This window comes from Pelodiscus sinensis, chromosome 18 (assembly GCF_049634645.1).
Source record: "Pelodiscus sinensis isolate JC-2024 chromosome 18, ASM4963464v1, whole genome shotgun sequence".
Lineage (NCBI taxonomy): Eukaryota > Metazoa > Chordata > Testudines > Trionychidae > Pelodiscus > Pelodiscus sinensis.
Genome location: NC_134728.1, coordinates 14097576 through 14113735, shown reverse-complemented (window position 1 = coordinate 14113735; position 16160 = coordinate 14097576). Strand labels below are relative to the sequence as shown.

At 45.1% G+C, this 16160-nt stretch overlaps 1 protein-coding gene across 2 annotated transcripts in view; it reads left to right on the top strand.

Moving 5' to 3' along the window:
• Positions 1-7008, top strand: part of RBM38 (RNA binding motif protein 38) — a 165091-nt gene extending 158083 nt beyond the window's left edge. For both annotated transcript variants that reach the window (XR_012896506.1, XM_075901146.1), the window contains one exon: positions 263-7008. Coding sequence is in view for 1 of the 2 variants with exons in the window: in XM_075901146.1 (XP_075757261.1) it covers positions 3257-4792 (1536 nt within the window). In the remaining variant the exon portion in view is untranslated. The remainder of the gene's footprint in view (positions 1-262) is intronic.
• Positions 7009-16160: the final 9152 nt, after the last annotated feature.

The following is a 16160-nucleotide window of genomic DNA, read 5'->3' as shown; positions in this document are numbered from 1 at the left end:
CAGCATGTACCTCACTTCATGTGCCCTTGCTTTATGTGTATGTCACTTCAGCAATACCAGTAGGAAAAAAACTGTGCAGACAGAATCTGGCAACCCTGTGCATGGGTACTGGTAAACAAAATGTCCCATGGGCCACACAGAAAACGCTGATGGGCCACATGCATTCTGCAAGTGCTCATCACTGAGCTAAGGATTTAACAAAAAGTGGTGGTTTTGTTTATTAATAACTTGTCTAAAAATCACAATTGCTTTTTTGTTTCAGGAAATCAAGAACATTTCTTTTTCAAATACCGATAGAAGAAGCACAACTGGATTAACAAGAGGTTAAAATGGAAATTTCTCACTTTAGATGTGAAGGAGGAACCTGCCCGATTTAAGGCAAAGAAGTTCACTGTCAATTATGCATTTATAAACTGAACTATCGCGTAACTCTTTTTGATGGGAGCTACATCCTAAGGGTATAATTATAGCAATTATCTGGATGGATTTCTCATCAATAACCTTTGACTCATCTCCTACAAACTGTCATCCTTTATCACCACATTGTGAAAGTAATGCATTGTTTCTACTCATTTGTCTGCTTCTGAGAACGAAAGAAGTATTAGGACAGCCTGCCTGCCCATATATATGACCTCCTGTAGTTAGCTTACATCTGCCAGACAGTATGGCAAGGCACCGAACAAACAGCAGTTTACTGCTATACTGTTCTTCTGACAAGCTTGGGATGGCAGGCGTCTTTACATTCATTCTAGTAACAAGTGAAAACAGCTGCATCTCAATAGCAAAATTCCTTTCTGAATATAAAGCAGACATATGGCTTGATTTCCAAAGATGCTGAATACCTGCAGTTTCCAGTGGTTCTAATGGGATTTGTGGGTGCGCAGCATTTCTGAAAATCAGTGTATAACTGTAGTAAGATCACTGAAAAAAAAAGTGAATTTACTCCCAGTTACTCTCAGTTTGCTCCAAAGCAAGCTGGGTCCATAACTGGACTCAGAAGACCCAATCATGCCATTCTGGATAAGGCACAATTTCCATTGATTTTCTGTGAAAGTGTTATTGGAGTAAAGCTTGCCGGATTTGGCCTATTTTAAATCAAGCAGGATTTGGCCTATTTTAAATCAAGCAATGTGCACACTTGTATGACAAATGATGGAGAGACATATCAATTGAAAGATCAGAGCATGCAAAGTAATATAGCAAGAAATAACTACTGCAAACATATATTATATTTTGTAACTTCAGTTCCACAAACACAATGAAAAGTTGCTAAATTGTTGTAACAAAAATCACTTCTGCCAAAAAGGGAGGACGTTTTTTGCTCTCTAAATACACAATTTTCTCAGAAAAAGGATGGCAGTTAGAAGGATTAATTATAATTGCCATTTAACTGCTACCTACCATTTGATTAGTTGGTATTAATAAAGGCAGGGCTCTTCCTTATCAAAGCATGCAGCTCTGTCACTCCTTCTGTGCATTCTTACCCTTACCAGCCAGTGTTGCTATGTGAACAGGGATGGGGTAAAACTAATAATGGATGGAATCTGGAAAACCACAAAGCTAAAAATAGAAAAATAATGTAGATGTAATGAAAACAGTTGCCTGACAAAAGAACAAAAATTAAATTCTGTTAACTGTCAAGTCTCAGTTAAGAATGCAAACAGATTGAACAAAAACGGCTAGAAAATTCTTTGCCATTTTATAATGGTAGCACATCCATAATGCTAGATAGAGTCCAACTGTTTCAATGACTAACCACAAACAATAGTGTGCTGTTTAAAGATAAATAAAGCACAGCATGGAATGATGTCTGTTGGGAAAGCATACTTTATTAATGTAAATTGCTTTCAAACATTGATTTGATTTCTTACACAACGCACACAGAAAACTAGCTGTTAACCTGTGCAAGTGGGAGACAGGGTTGGAGCTGTATACCCTGATAACACAAGTTTAAACGCTATCCATCCAGGAGCCTGCCATTAACCACATAAAAGCGGCTTGTAGTCAGTGCAGTGGTCAGCAGAAAGATACCTGTATTTGGAGAACCAAAGTGAACGACACCTTCTGAACTCTACCTACTTTAGGAAGCTTTTAGGATTAATGAGGTCTGCATCTTTCCTGAACTACCAGGATCATAGGCAGCAAGTTATATGGGACCGTGGAGTTCAAGCACTAGGAATATTCCTGGCCGGGACTGGGCTCCACCAAAACTTGTGCCTGCCACTCACTATGCTCCTTGCCCCCTGCATCTCCTGGCACACTTCCCCCGGCACCTCCTCCAGCTACCCCAGAGCAATTTAAAATGCCCTGGGGGCCCCTCCGTCACAGCGGGGGTTAGAGTAGCTTCAGGCCACCCGCTCATTTTGGCTGCCAGCAAGTACATCCTTGTGGCGGGGAAGAGTGGGCAAGAGTCTGAGCATTCTGGACACCACCAAAATTTTTGCAAATCTGCCACCCCGGCCAGGATATTAAGCTCTCTTCACATTTTCCTCCTTCTCAGCCATTGTAAAGCAACCTCAGACATGCTCTTGACTCACACTCTACTGCAATGTTTTTATATCATTGTAAGGGCTGACCTGTAGTTATGTTATTTCAATTGGTGGCCCTGAAAGCAGCTAATAGCACTGGCATAATGCTGGCAGGCCTTGTATGTTTCCACACAATTCTGATAATGGAACTCAATCATAGAATTATAAAGCTGGAAGAGACCTTAGAAGGCCATCAAGTCCAGCCTCCTGCCCAAGGCAGGACCAATCCCAATTAAATCAACCCAGCCAGGGCTTTGTCAAGCCGAGACTTATACACCTCTAGGGATGGAGACTCCACTACTTCACTAGGTAACCCATTCCAGTGCTTCACCATCCTCCTAGTGAAACAGTTTTTCCTAATATCTAACCTGGACCTCTCTCACCGCAACTTGAGACCATTGTTCTTCTTCGAGTGGTTGCTCATGTCCATTCGAAGTCGGTGTGCGCGCCGCGTGCACCACGTCTTCCGGAGCATTTTCCCTAGCGGTACCCGTAGCGCCGGTGGGGCGCCCCCTGGAGTGGCGCCGACATGGTGGGGCATAAGTACCCCCGCCGGCACTGCCCCACCTCAGTTCCTTCTTACCACCGTGTTGGTCGTTGGAGTGTCTCTCTCTCTCTGTCTGTTTAGGCTTAGATAGTTAATGGTTCCCGTTTCTCACTTTGTAAATAGTTGTGTAGTTAGATAGTTAGGTTTTTTGTTTTGCTCCTTCCCCCCTTGGGGGTAAGGAATGCCAGGGCCGCAAGGCTTCAAGGCGTGCGCTGACTGCGGGAAGTTTATGCCCAGGGGCGACCCACATGACAGCTGCCTTAAGTGTCTGGGTGAGGCTCATCTGGCAATTGACTGTACAATCTGCAAGTCTTTCAAGCCCTGTACGAGGAAAGAAAGAGTTTCCCGCTTGAAGCTTCTCCTTATGGAGACGGCGCTTCAACCGGTGCCGCCGGACCAGCCTGCGGTGCGCAGCGCACTGGCCTCCACGTGCGAGGCCGCACACCGGCACCAGGCATCGGCGTCGAGATCCCGGCACCGGTCTCACTCTCCGCCATCTAAGAGGGTGAAGAAGCTCCGGGGCAGGTCTCCATCTAAAAAGCCAACGTCGGCTGAGCACCGCATCGGCAGTTCACCGGTGCGCGTTTCCCCCCCGGCGCACCGTAGGCACCGAGGGGGCCTGGTTAGCCCTGGTCGCCTGCCCTCTCATCGCCCGTCCACGCCGGACACATTTGAAGCGGCGCAGGACCTAATTAGTCTCACGACCTCCCCGCCGTCGTCAGTCGACTCGGACGTATCGAGGTCGCCCCCGTTGGAGGCTCAGAGGGCACCGTCATCGCCCCTGCATGGCCCAGGTCAGCATGCTATGGTGGCTTATGCGTCGGAACCACTCCTGGTGGGGTCGGCTCCCGCTACTACTACGGCACCCTTCACGATGCCGAACCGTCACTCTCAGGGAGCTTCGAGCCATGGCAGATCGCTGCTTTCCACTTTGCCAGGGCCCCGCTTGGCGGTACCGGTGCCGTACCCCCACGGCCATGTGGCCTCCCAGGAGTCGGCATCCATCTCCGTGCCGTCATCAGCACCGGCATCGACCCAGTGGTCTACCCTGGCACCGGGCCTGGGCACCCCGGTACCGTTTCAGTCGGGCACCGCCTCGGTGCTGCAGCTGCTGGCCACACAATCGGCACCACCCGGTGCCCAAACTCCAGATGACGCAATCGGCACCGGGCATGGGCACCCCGGCATCGCATCTGCTGGCGTCACGACCGACACCGGGCCTGGACACCCCGGTGCCGCAGCTTCACGTGTCGCACTAGGTATCGGGCCTAGGCACCCCGGCACCGCAACTCCTAGCATCGCAACCGACACCGAGCCTAAGCACCTCAGTGCCGCAGCTACTGGCGATGCAGCCAGCACTGGGCCTGGGCACCCCGGTGCCGCAACTCCACGCGATGCACTCGGCACCGGGCCTAGACACCCTGGTGCTGCAAACGTTGCAACCGGCACCGAGCCTCAGCACCTCGGTGCCGCAGATAGTGGCTTCGCAAACAGCATCGGGCTTGGGTACCCCAGTGCTGCAGCTACTGACGGCGCAACCGGCACCGGGCCTCGGCACCCCAGTGCCACAGCTGACTGTTTTGCACTCAACAGAATTTGCCGCACCGGGTCTGGGTCCACCGGTGTCGCAATTATCAATGGCCCTTACGGCGCCGGGCATGGGTCGCCTGGTGCCGCAGACGGCACGTCCTCGCCATACTCATGTGGGCAAACCTGAGTCGATGGCCAAGTTTGCACCACACTCCTCGTCGGCTCCGCCTTGGCCAGAGTCCGATTACTCTTCGGACTCAGACGCGGTGTCGGTTCGGTCAGGGTCCTCAGGAGCATCCTCGAATCACAGGTCCAGATCCAGACACCGGAGGGACCGCAACCAGCATATGTGGCCCCCTCACCCACAGTGGCCTTTTTGTACCCTCTGGGCCTATCATCAGTGGCAGGGCCAGCCGCCACCATCTATGGGGTCGGAGGCTTCAGGGCACCGTTCCCACCCGTCGGTGTCCCTGTCTAGGGCGCCTCCCTCCCCTCTTCGAGTGCCACAACAGGATCCTGTGGCACCGCAACCTCCGGTACCGGAGGCAGGCCCCCCCGGAGGCTCAGGCCATCCAACCGGCCCCACAATTGGTCACGACCACTCCCGTGTTGCTTCAGGAGTCGTCGTCGTCTTCCTTCCCCGATGAGGCACTGGCAGACCCAGCGCCTGGGCTGCCATCAATGGATGCCAGGGCACATCAGGACCTCCTGCGGCGCATGGCTTCCAACCTGGCTGTTCCGGTGGGACCCATAATTGAGGACACCGATCCAATGGTAGACATCCTCACGGAGGACACCCCTACGCGGTTCGCTTTACCGCTCAATAAAACTGTTTCAAAAATTACTAATGCCCTGTGGCAAACGCCAGCAACTCTGACCCCTACCCTAAAAGGGGTAGAGAGGAGTTATTTCATCCCGCAGTTGGGGCACGAATTCTTTTACTCCCAGCCCATCCCGGGATCCTTGGTCATACAGGCCGAGGCCCAAAAAGAAAGGCTTCCCCAGCCTGGGCCTTCTCCAAAGGCAAGGGAGCCTAAGAAGCTGGACTTGTTGGGCCGTAAGGTCTACGCTACAGGTGCTCTACAGCTCCGCATCACTAACCAGCAGGCGATGCTGAGCAGGTATGCTTTTAACACCTGGCAGGTGGTTGAAAAATGTAGAGACCGGCTCCCAATGGAAGACTGCCAAGAGTTTGCGGCTATGGCTGCCGAGGATAAAGTCATTACACGAACTGCCCTCCAAGCGGCCTTGGACACTGTGGACTCAGCAGCCTGCACCATGGCGACTGGTGTCATTATGCGTCGCGGGGCATGGCTCCACGTCTCGGGGATTCCCTCGGATGTGCAGCACATCATCCAGGACTTACCCTTTGAAGGGAAGGCTTTGTTCTCGGAGCACACCGATTCCAGGCTCCATACCCTAAAGGACACTAGGTCAACTCTGAAGTCCTTGGGCATACATACGCCGGCCACGCAGTGGCGACAGCTGCCGTATAGGCAGCGGGGTAGAGCGCAGCCTCAGGTCCTCCATGGGGATTTCTGGAGGCACCGCTTCTGGGCCTCTGGTGGAGGTTCTGGGGCGGCTGCGCACCCTCAGGGGCCTAGGGGTTGACGTCGTCGCCCTAGGTCAGATCCCCAGCGGGCAGGTCCCCACAGCCCTCCCAATCAGGGCAAGCCCCAGTTTTGACACGGTATTCGAGAGTCCCTTACCAGTCTGCCACCCTGGCCCCCCGTTTGGGGCCCGGCTATCCCATTTTGCCCAGGCATGGGCCCTGATAACATCAGATGCCTGGGTCCTGAACATTGTAAATACGGGCTATGCTATCCCATTCCTGGGCCCACCGCCTTCAAAACCCCCTACCCTGTCCCTAGTAAGGGACACCCCTCACGAACACATCCTGTTTCAGGAAGTGGTGGCGCTCCTCGACAAAGGAGCAATAGAAAGGGTCCGTCCGCATTTGCGGGGCAAGGGGTTTTACTCCCGTTACTTTGTTGTTCCGAAACCAAAAGGGGGAGTTCGTCCTATCCTGGACCTTCGATACTTAAACAAGGCGGTTGTAAAACACAAGTTTAGAATAGTAACTTTGGCCTCAGTCATCCCAGTGCTACAACTGGGCGACTGGTACGTGACTCTCGACCTAAAGGACACCTACTTCCATGTGGCTATCAGGCCCAGTCACAGGCGGTTCCTCCGGTTTATGGTGGGCCGTTACCATTTTCAGTTTACGGTATTCCCCTTTGGGTTATGTACTGCACCAAGGGTTTTTACAAAATGTATGGCTGTGGTTGCCGCTTTTCTGCGCAATCGAGGGGTACATGTGTTCCCGTACCTCGACGATTGGCTAATCCGAGGTCGCTCGTACAAGCAGGTAGAAGCTCACGTAACACTCATAAGAGCTCTCTTCTTAAGATTAGGGCTCATGATAAATGTCGAGAAGTCATCCCTGACCCCCTCCCAGAGGATAGAATTTGTGGGAGCCCTCCTCGATGTGAAGGTGGCAAGAGCGTTCCTGCCCCACAGCAGGTTCCTCTCCATAGTGGAGCTGATCTCAGGGCTAATTCGGTCCCCCATCACGACACCTCGGGTCTGCTCCAGGCTCCTGGGCCACATGGTGACATGCACTTACACGGTGCGACATGCCAGGATGAGGATGAGACCTCTGTAGGCGTGGTTGGCGAAGGTCTTCTGCCAGTCCAAGGTTCTATGGGACTCCATAGTCACAGTGCCCCCGGACATTCTGGACTCCCTTCTCTGGTGGACCCAGGAATCCGTGGTGTGCAGCGGGGTTCCCTTCAATGCCCCTCCCCCCTCACTGACGCTGGTCACCGATGTGTCTGACCTGGGATGGGGAGCAAACCTTGGGTGCCACAGAACTCAGGGCCTCTGGTCCATTTCCGAATGGACCCTGCACATCAACTTGCAGACACTGAGCAGATCCTTTGGAGCCCATAAGTGGTTGCTCAAGGACTCTGTCCTCAGTCAGATTTTCCGCAGGTGGGGCTATCCCCATCTAGACCTGTTCGCCTCGGCACACAATGCCAAGTGCAGGAACTACTGTTCCCTGCTGGGGCTGGGGAAATTCTCCAAGGGAGACGCCCTAACGACCACGTGGCCAAAGGGCGTTCTCTATGCTTTCCCCCCATTCCCTTAATTTCCAGGGTGTTGACCAGTGAGAACTTTCACGTCCTCGATCATTCTCATAGCCCCCAGGTGGCCCAGACAGTTCTGGTTCCCCATCCTGGTGGACATGCTGACCCAAGAACCTATAGCAGTCCCTCCAGTTCGGGACCTGCTAACCCAACCTTGGGACGGGGGGGGGGATAATGGTTCACCTGGATCTCCGGTCTCTTCACCTAACAGCATGGTTTATCTGTGGTTGAACCAACCAGAAAGGGAATGTTCCCAACAAGTACAGATGGTGCTCCTTAGCAGCAGGAAGCCCTCTACTAGATGGTCGTATGCTGCCAAGTGGCAGCGCTTCTCATCTTGGGCGTCCCGGAGAGGAGTACACCCGACCTTGGCCCCTATTCCAACTATTCTCAACTCCGATCTAGTGGTCTGTCCTTTTCTTCTATTAAAGTCCATGTGCCATCTCTCTCTGCCTTCCATGTTGGTACGGCAGGAGCCTCTCTTTTTTCTAACCACGTGGTTAAAAGGTTTCTTACTGGTTTGGAGAAATTGTACCCCTCAGTGAGGGCTCTGCACCCTGCCTGGAACCTCAACCTGGTCCTACACAGGCTTATGTCTCCTCCTTTTGAGCCATTGGCTACATGTTCACTGAAGCACCTTTCATTGAAGGTTGCTTTCATAGTAGCCATTACGTCTGCTAGAAGGGTATCAGAGCTAAGGGCGCTGACTATAGAACCGCCCTACCTTGTTTTTTCGCATGATAAGGTAAGGCTATGGCCTCATCCGGCCTTCCTCCCGAAGGTGGTTTCACCTTTTCACCTGTCCCAGGAGATTTATCTACCGGTGTTCTTCCCTAAACCACACGCCTCCCCTAAGGAGCGCGTTCTACACTCCCTGGATGCCAAGCGAGCGCTGGCATTCTATATTGATCGAACCAAGCCCTTCCGTAAATCCCAACCATTGTTCGTTGTGTTTGGGGATAAGGGGAAAGGTTCACCTATTTCTACGCAAAGGCTATCAAGATGGGTGGTGCAATATATAGTGGAGTGTTATCAACTGGCTGGTAAAACCCCTCCCAGGGTAAAGGCACATTCTACCAAGGCGCAGGCGTCCTCGGTAGCCTTTGGTGCCCAGGTGCCAATCACAGAGATTTGCAGGGCAGCCACCTGGTCTTCCCTTCACACGTTTGCAACACACTATGCGCTACCTCAACAGGCCAGGGAGGATGCAAGGGTGGGCTCTGCAGTCCTCGAATCTGTGATGTAAATATTTATATATATATTCGGTTGTCTTTGTTCTTAGTTGGTGCCTTGTCAGTGTTGAATTGTTCAAATAAATCTGTTTATTGTTCACCTTCCTTTATGACTGATGCTATGACTGTTCCGACCCCTCCTCCATGGGGTTAGCTTGGTAGTCACCTACTTCGAATGGACATGAGCAACCACTCGAAGAAGAAAAGAACGGTTATTTACCTGTAACTGTTGTTCTTCAAGATGTGTTGCTCATGTCCATTCGACTCCCACCCTACCTCCCCTTCGTCAGAGTATCCGGCAAGAAGGAACTGAGGTGGGGCAGTGCCGGCGGGGGTACTTGTGCCCCACCATGGCGGTGCCACACCAGAGGGCGTCCTGCCAGCGTTACGGGTACCGCTAGGGAAAACGCTCCGAAAGACGTGGTGCATGCGGTGCGCACACCTACTTCGAATGGACATGAGCAACACATCTTTAAGAACAACAGTTACAGGTAAGTAACCATTCTTTTCCTTGTTCTGCCATCTATCACTACTGTGAACAGCCTTTCTCCAGCCTCTTTGGAACCTTCCTTCAGGAAGTTGAAGGCTGCTATCAAATCCCCCCTCACTATTCTCTTCTGCAGACTAAATAGACCCAACTCCCTCAGCCTCTCCTCGTAGGTCATGTGCTCCAGCCCCCTAATCATGCTGACTCGCAACACTTGTGAGTTTCTATTTCTAATCTTGTGGGGTTATCATGTGGCAAAACACACAATTTACAATATAATCAACTAAGTCTTTTAAGGGGCAATTTGCTCTAGTGGACTAAGCCCAGGATAGCCAGATAATTCTGCATGTTAATCCCAGCCATCCCATTGTTGTGACTTGAGCTAGTCTACCTCTGTATGCCAAATTCTTCTCACTCTCATTTGTACAACTCAGATAACATGTAGTACAGGTTGGATAGGATCTTCAGATTATCATTTTGACATAACTGGAGTAATTACCTTTTTAATTGCCACTTTAGCAGTAATTTGGGTCTGAGTTTTAGTTGTCAGACACTTGGTTTTGCTTATGGCACCATGGAGAGGGCATGTACTCCTCGTGGAATGAGGAGTACAGCTAGTTCGGATTAGGAAGCCTAATCCGAACTAGCTACTCTGTGCCGCGTGTAGCCGCGCGGCATGGGGTTCGAACTAGCCAGGATTTAAAAATGGCGGCACCTGGCTTATGCAAATGAAGCCCGGGAAATTCAAATCCCGGGCTTCATTTGCAAGTGTGGTATGCCTACATTACCCCACTAGTTCGAATTAGCGATGTAGTGTAGACTACCCTCTCTTTCTGTACAGACATAATTCAAAGGGAAAACAATCTTGTGTGTATTTCAGAGAATCTTACCTATCCATGTGAAGGTAAGATTTTGGGAGTTTTTCCACCACTGTTCTAGTATGGTAGCAACTCCACTCATGCAAGCAACAGTGGGAATACTAATGTAAAGAGAGGCTTCTAGCATTTTTATAGCCAAGACAGCTAGATCTGCTATAGCAATCTTGGGGAAATCTGGTTCTTTCCCAAGCTTGTTCTTCGGCAAAAAAGAGACAAATATACACAAAGGGAGCTGGACAATGAAGAACAAAAGGATACAAAAAATGCAGCGTATTTTCTTGTGCTGTATTTTAGTTATCAGACAACTATAAGCACAACATACAGCATCACTTTTAGATACCAGAGGAATTCCAGCAAAGTTCTGCACTGAACCTGTCTGGCTAAGCCAGACTGTCAATAAAATAGATAGCCAAAAAATGAGAGACAGGAAAGATGTATGAGGTATAAAATATGGAAGGAAACTGACATGCATAGTAGATGGTAGCAGGAACCTTAGATTCACATCTCAGGTGTTGCTCAGGGCTCAGTCATGGAGATGAATCTCACTCGATTCCCTCTCCTCAGCTAGTCTGGATATCTTTTAGGTTTAGGAAAAAGAGCTGATGGTAAAACCCTGCATTCTCACATGCGGCAATACTGATGATACTCCATTCTCACATTATGTGCAGAGTAGTGTGCCAAGTACTCCACAGAAAATAAACAGAGGTAGCAACACTGTCCCCATCCAAAACACTCAAATCAAAACAAGTAGTTAATGGTTGATGTGTGTACACTTCACCTCTCCGTAAGGTCTGTTGCTATAACAAAACTGGTTCTTTGTTTGTAACACTGAACTCTAGTTAACAGTCTTCTTAGTTCTGATAAAATTAGCTTGTATCGTTTATTTGCCTTTGTTCTGTTCTCGCTTTCAACCACAGTTTTATGGTTTTTTTTAACATGTTAAAATGATCCACCTGTACCTGTGATAGACAATTTAAGACTTTCTCACTGGCCAAAAGGTCAACTCAGCACTACCTAGAGCTCAGGGCTTGTGTGAGGATTAATTAATGTTTTACTTCTGCAAAGCGCTGAATGAACAATAAATAAATGCTAAATATTATTTCTTTGTTAGAAAAAAATCTTATGAAAAATAGGTAAAACAGGTTCACAATTGTAATAAAATACAAGGTTACATTTTAAGTAATTTCAATATTTAAATATGTCATATTCCTGTCCAGTTCTGGGTTCCTTTAAAAAAAAAGTCAATCATGTTTAATTGTGTGATATTTGTCAGCATTAAAAGACCTAACTACTGGGGACTAAAACAAAGCTACTTCTTCATTACTTAATATAACACTAAATACGAGTTTTGAATGAATATAAAATGTTATATTAAAACCCTAGATAATCATGCTATGCATGGAAATCCCATGGTGGCCAAGAGAAGATATGTAAAACAATAGTTTATGGCTGATTTCAAAGATTTCTAAAATGGATCCTTGAAATGCAGTTGTTAAAGTGAAGAGTCTTGGACATACATAGATTACATTTTCATTCTAGGTGTAAAACAAATTCTAATGGTGTGCTTTAACCACAGAATATCTGCATTACTTTAATTTTACATCAATGTGATTGCACAGAAGTCATCTGGATTCTACAATTAGGAATTAGGCTCTCCATATTTTTACAATATTGAGTGTTACTAAGTCTTAGTAAGTATAGGAATGTAAGAATTTCTCATCATCAACTGCCATACCCAATATGCAAGAAATCACATAATGGACCATTATGGAATAACCTGATCACTTACAGAGTTTAAATCCGTTATACATCTTAATAACTCATTACCCATATTCTTTTTAAAATCCTAGTACGTTCTTTATTTCTGTGATACTGAAGCAATGAGTTTCACAGTTTAACTATCTCATGACCCACTGCTTACTAGTTACAAATAATTTTACAGTACATACATTCTTTGGGATGTGATGTGAACACCTAAGAGCAAGGGAAGTCTACATGTTTTCCCCCCTTGCACTCATTCAGATATCCAGCACAGTGGTAAAAAGGGTGCTCTCCTTTGTTCAAGGACAGGTCCAGCACTCATACTACTACAAGCTCTTCAGTGGGAGCATATGTGAGTTATGCCTTCCACATTCTTTCCAAGGGTCATGTAGTGAACACACTTTCTAGAGTAACTTGGAATTAGTGTGTGTGCTGAAGGCAAAATGCCACAAATAATTCCTACTGCAGCTTTAACAGATACTAAAATCTCCCGCATTATATACTATTTAACCAACTTAAAAATGGAAAAGAACCCTATTACCTGATTAAGAGCTTCACCTAGTGAGTGACCAAACACAAGTGAACCTAGACTGCCATCTTAAGGAAAACATTATTACTGCCATCACAGTGCCAATACACAGCACAGTGCTTAACTCATCCCTGTTGTGCAAGATACTGTTCACATTTTCAAACAGAGACATCCCCAACCTGTAATTTTTCTGATAGCAGAATTGGGTAGTTTTTCATGCATCATTTGAAATGGCTTTTACATCTGTTCAGGGAAAATTTCAAGTCTGATGGTCAGTTCCACATTTTGTTATTTTTTCTGCCTCATATTTCATATGTTAAAGCTCATATGACCACAAAGCATAAAATGTAACATTTACACACCTTCTTTTAACTGCCTGTTGTCCTTAGTTTATTGGATATGTATTGTACATGCATGCATAGAAACCATCAACCATTTAAATGGAAAATTAGCCCGTTTGTGGGTAAAACAGCTAAACCTTTCCCCTCTCTTACATAGAAATCTTATATAGGGCATCTCTGCTTTGTGTCACCTCAGTATACATCCGTTCTGCACTAAAGTAATTGACTCTTGTAGGAAATGATGTGTTATAAGTCCTCCCATTCCCCACTCTTAAGTTGTGCAAAATAAAAAAACCCAAAAAAGCCCAAAACAATTTGCACAAACGGAAGTCAGTTGCTGGAAAAAAAATTCCCCACTTTGAATTGTTTTGCTATAAATACAAGTTTTTTGGAACATATCTTGGACTTACAGTGAGGGCAGCCTGTTTATTACTACTGTTTGAAGCTAGGTGGTGCCTTCACATTTAGAACCATAAAGTTATTTTTCTGATGCTCAGTCACGTTGCATTGTGAAAGTAGGGCATTAGCATTTTTAATATTGGTGCATGAATCATTTCCAACAAAATAAAAAATTATAAAACCCCTAACAAAATACTTTTCCCTTTGTAAAAGTATCCCCCAACGTCTTTCCAATTTTTTTGTTGAGACAGATGCAGAAAAAGTCTGTGTGCTTTTTAGAGTGCATTTTAAAGTAGCCTGAAAATAGTCTTGAATTCTGGGGGAATAATAAAATGTATTTCTGGAACTGAAATATTAAATAACTACCATTTAAATTCTACCATTTCCACCAAAGGGATTGCAACTACACAACTGCAAATGTAAACTTAGAGGTAACTGACAATTAGGCCCTTTATGTAAAAATCTGGTGACAGCACAAATTTTCTCAATAGCTCTTTGAGACTACCCCAAAATAAAGAAATACAAGGCAACATTTAAACCCTTAAAACATTACAGTCAACTTTAAAAATATTTTTTTCTTTAACGTCTTAAATGTCATTGATCTATTTAATTTCTTAGGATTACAACTGGAATCTTATTTCTCAATATTTAATTATATCCATATAGTCTTAAATTCCATATTTTAACGTATAGCTTTTTGATCAGATACCCTCAAAACTAGCATTTTGTAAAATGTTAGTCATAACCTGATTCAAGACACAGACACAAATGTACCTAATGTACTGATTTCATTGAAAAGTGGAGAATTTGGTTGTATGGTAAAAGACTTCAATTGGGAGCTGACTCCTCATTATCTTTCAATCTTCAAAAGCATATATCACTTTCAATTTCTAAATGGTTTAAACAACTACTCTGAGTTCACAAATGAGAAAAAAATCTTTTATTTCAAACAGTCTGATTTTCTGGCTTAGAATAAAAAGAAAGCCAAATTACTCTGATTCAAAATAAACAGTCTATACACAGAAATGGTGAAATGTTTACACAAAAAATGTTTTAAATCTGAAACAAAGAAACCAATATTCTGATTTTCAGATTAAGAATATTAATGATATTGTTTGCTAGGCCAACACTAACATTCAAACTTTCATAACAGAAAGAAAACCATTCTTAAAATCTAAGTAAACACCATTAAGCAAACTGCCACAAAATATGAATAAAGACTAAGAATTTGAACAGCCACATAACACTGTCATTATGGAATGAGGGTTAAACAAACTAGCAAGGTCAGTTGATTCAAATACACCACCTTCCCAATGATTGTAAATTACTTACACTACAAAACTGGATGGGTATCACACTGCATTATCAAAACTATCATCATAAGTAGTTTTATCAGTAGTTGTCTAAGGCCTGACTCCTGTCCTGTCGTAGCATGTATCACGCTGTATCTCGTTAACCTGGATAATTTGGTCTGAAAGGACAATTGCCTTTGGAAAATTGCAAACCACCTGGAACTCCTCTATGTTAGCCCGCAAGAGACAAGATTGCTTCACCACCTTCAATGATAGTTGGATTTCAGCACATCACGGGATTGGCCTTATTTTGCAGTTGTGCAACTACTACAAACTATCTAGTTGTTTTAAACCTACCTTGTAAAGGTTGAGATAAAGTTCTTAATAGTATATTAATTGAAAATAAACATGCATTTATAAACCTCTTAAAAATAACAGAACATGTAAAAGTTCTTTCAGATGTGAATACTTAAACTCCATTAACTTGGAATGTATAGAACACAAAAGAATCTTACTGTTATAGCTACAAAAGCACTATTAAAAGGGTAATTAAAAACCTAAAGTTTACCAAATTCTGCATTTCTCCTCAGGCAAAATCCTTGCTGATCTTTTGATTGAACAAAGACAGCAGGATTTGTAATGTTCATAAAAACAATGCAAATATATAACATACTCCACGTCCAAAAATTAAATCTATGTTGAGTTTTTATTAAAATAAAAATTGTTCATTATGACTTGTCAGTTTTAAAAAGCATAAAAAAGCATGTTTTCACTGAAAATATAAGTATATATTTGATATTCTGAGCATACTTTCAAATATTGTTTGTGAATGAAAGTAAAAATGAAAATTGCAAAAATTGATTGTGCTCACTGTAAACAACCACCACCACGAATGGTACTATTTCCAACTGTCATGAAGATTAAGAAATAAAACTGGTATAAAAGTGGTGATTTCTACAAATTGGTAAAAGGCTAGAATTACTCGAATTTCATTTCTTTTTACAAATGTCCCATGAACACTGATAAAATACTTTTCATATTTTTTTAAACAGAAGTATACATTAGAGGTCTGAACCAAAAAGCTTTAAGTCTATCTTTCAAATGACCTTCATATGCTTTGGATCATGTCCTAAATATAAACCCTTTCTTAAAGTCATATGCAAGTAGTTACATGAAAGACAGCTATTCAAAAAGCAAATTTTAAGAAAATGAAAATTGCTACATTCAATCATAGGCCATCTGACACACTATATACTATAGCACAAAGTGGTTTTAAAGGTCCATCAACCTAAAAACTAGAGGTCAGATACTCCTCCCATCCTGGTAAGAATCATTAGTGCTCTAACTGAAATCAATGGAGTTACTCTTGTGTAAAACTGGCGTTCAATGGGAGAAGAATCTGACCAGTTTTGAGGCTTGGTTGTTATATTTTAAAAGAAGCATCCTCCTTAAAATTAGGGGATTAAATGTATATATCTTGTAAAGTT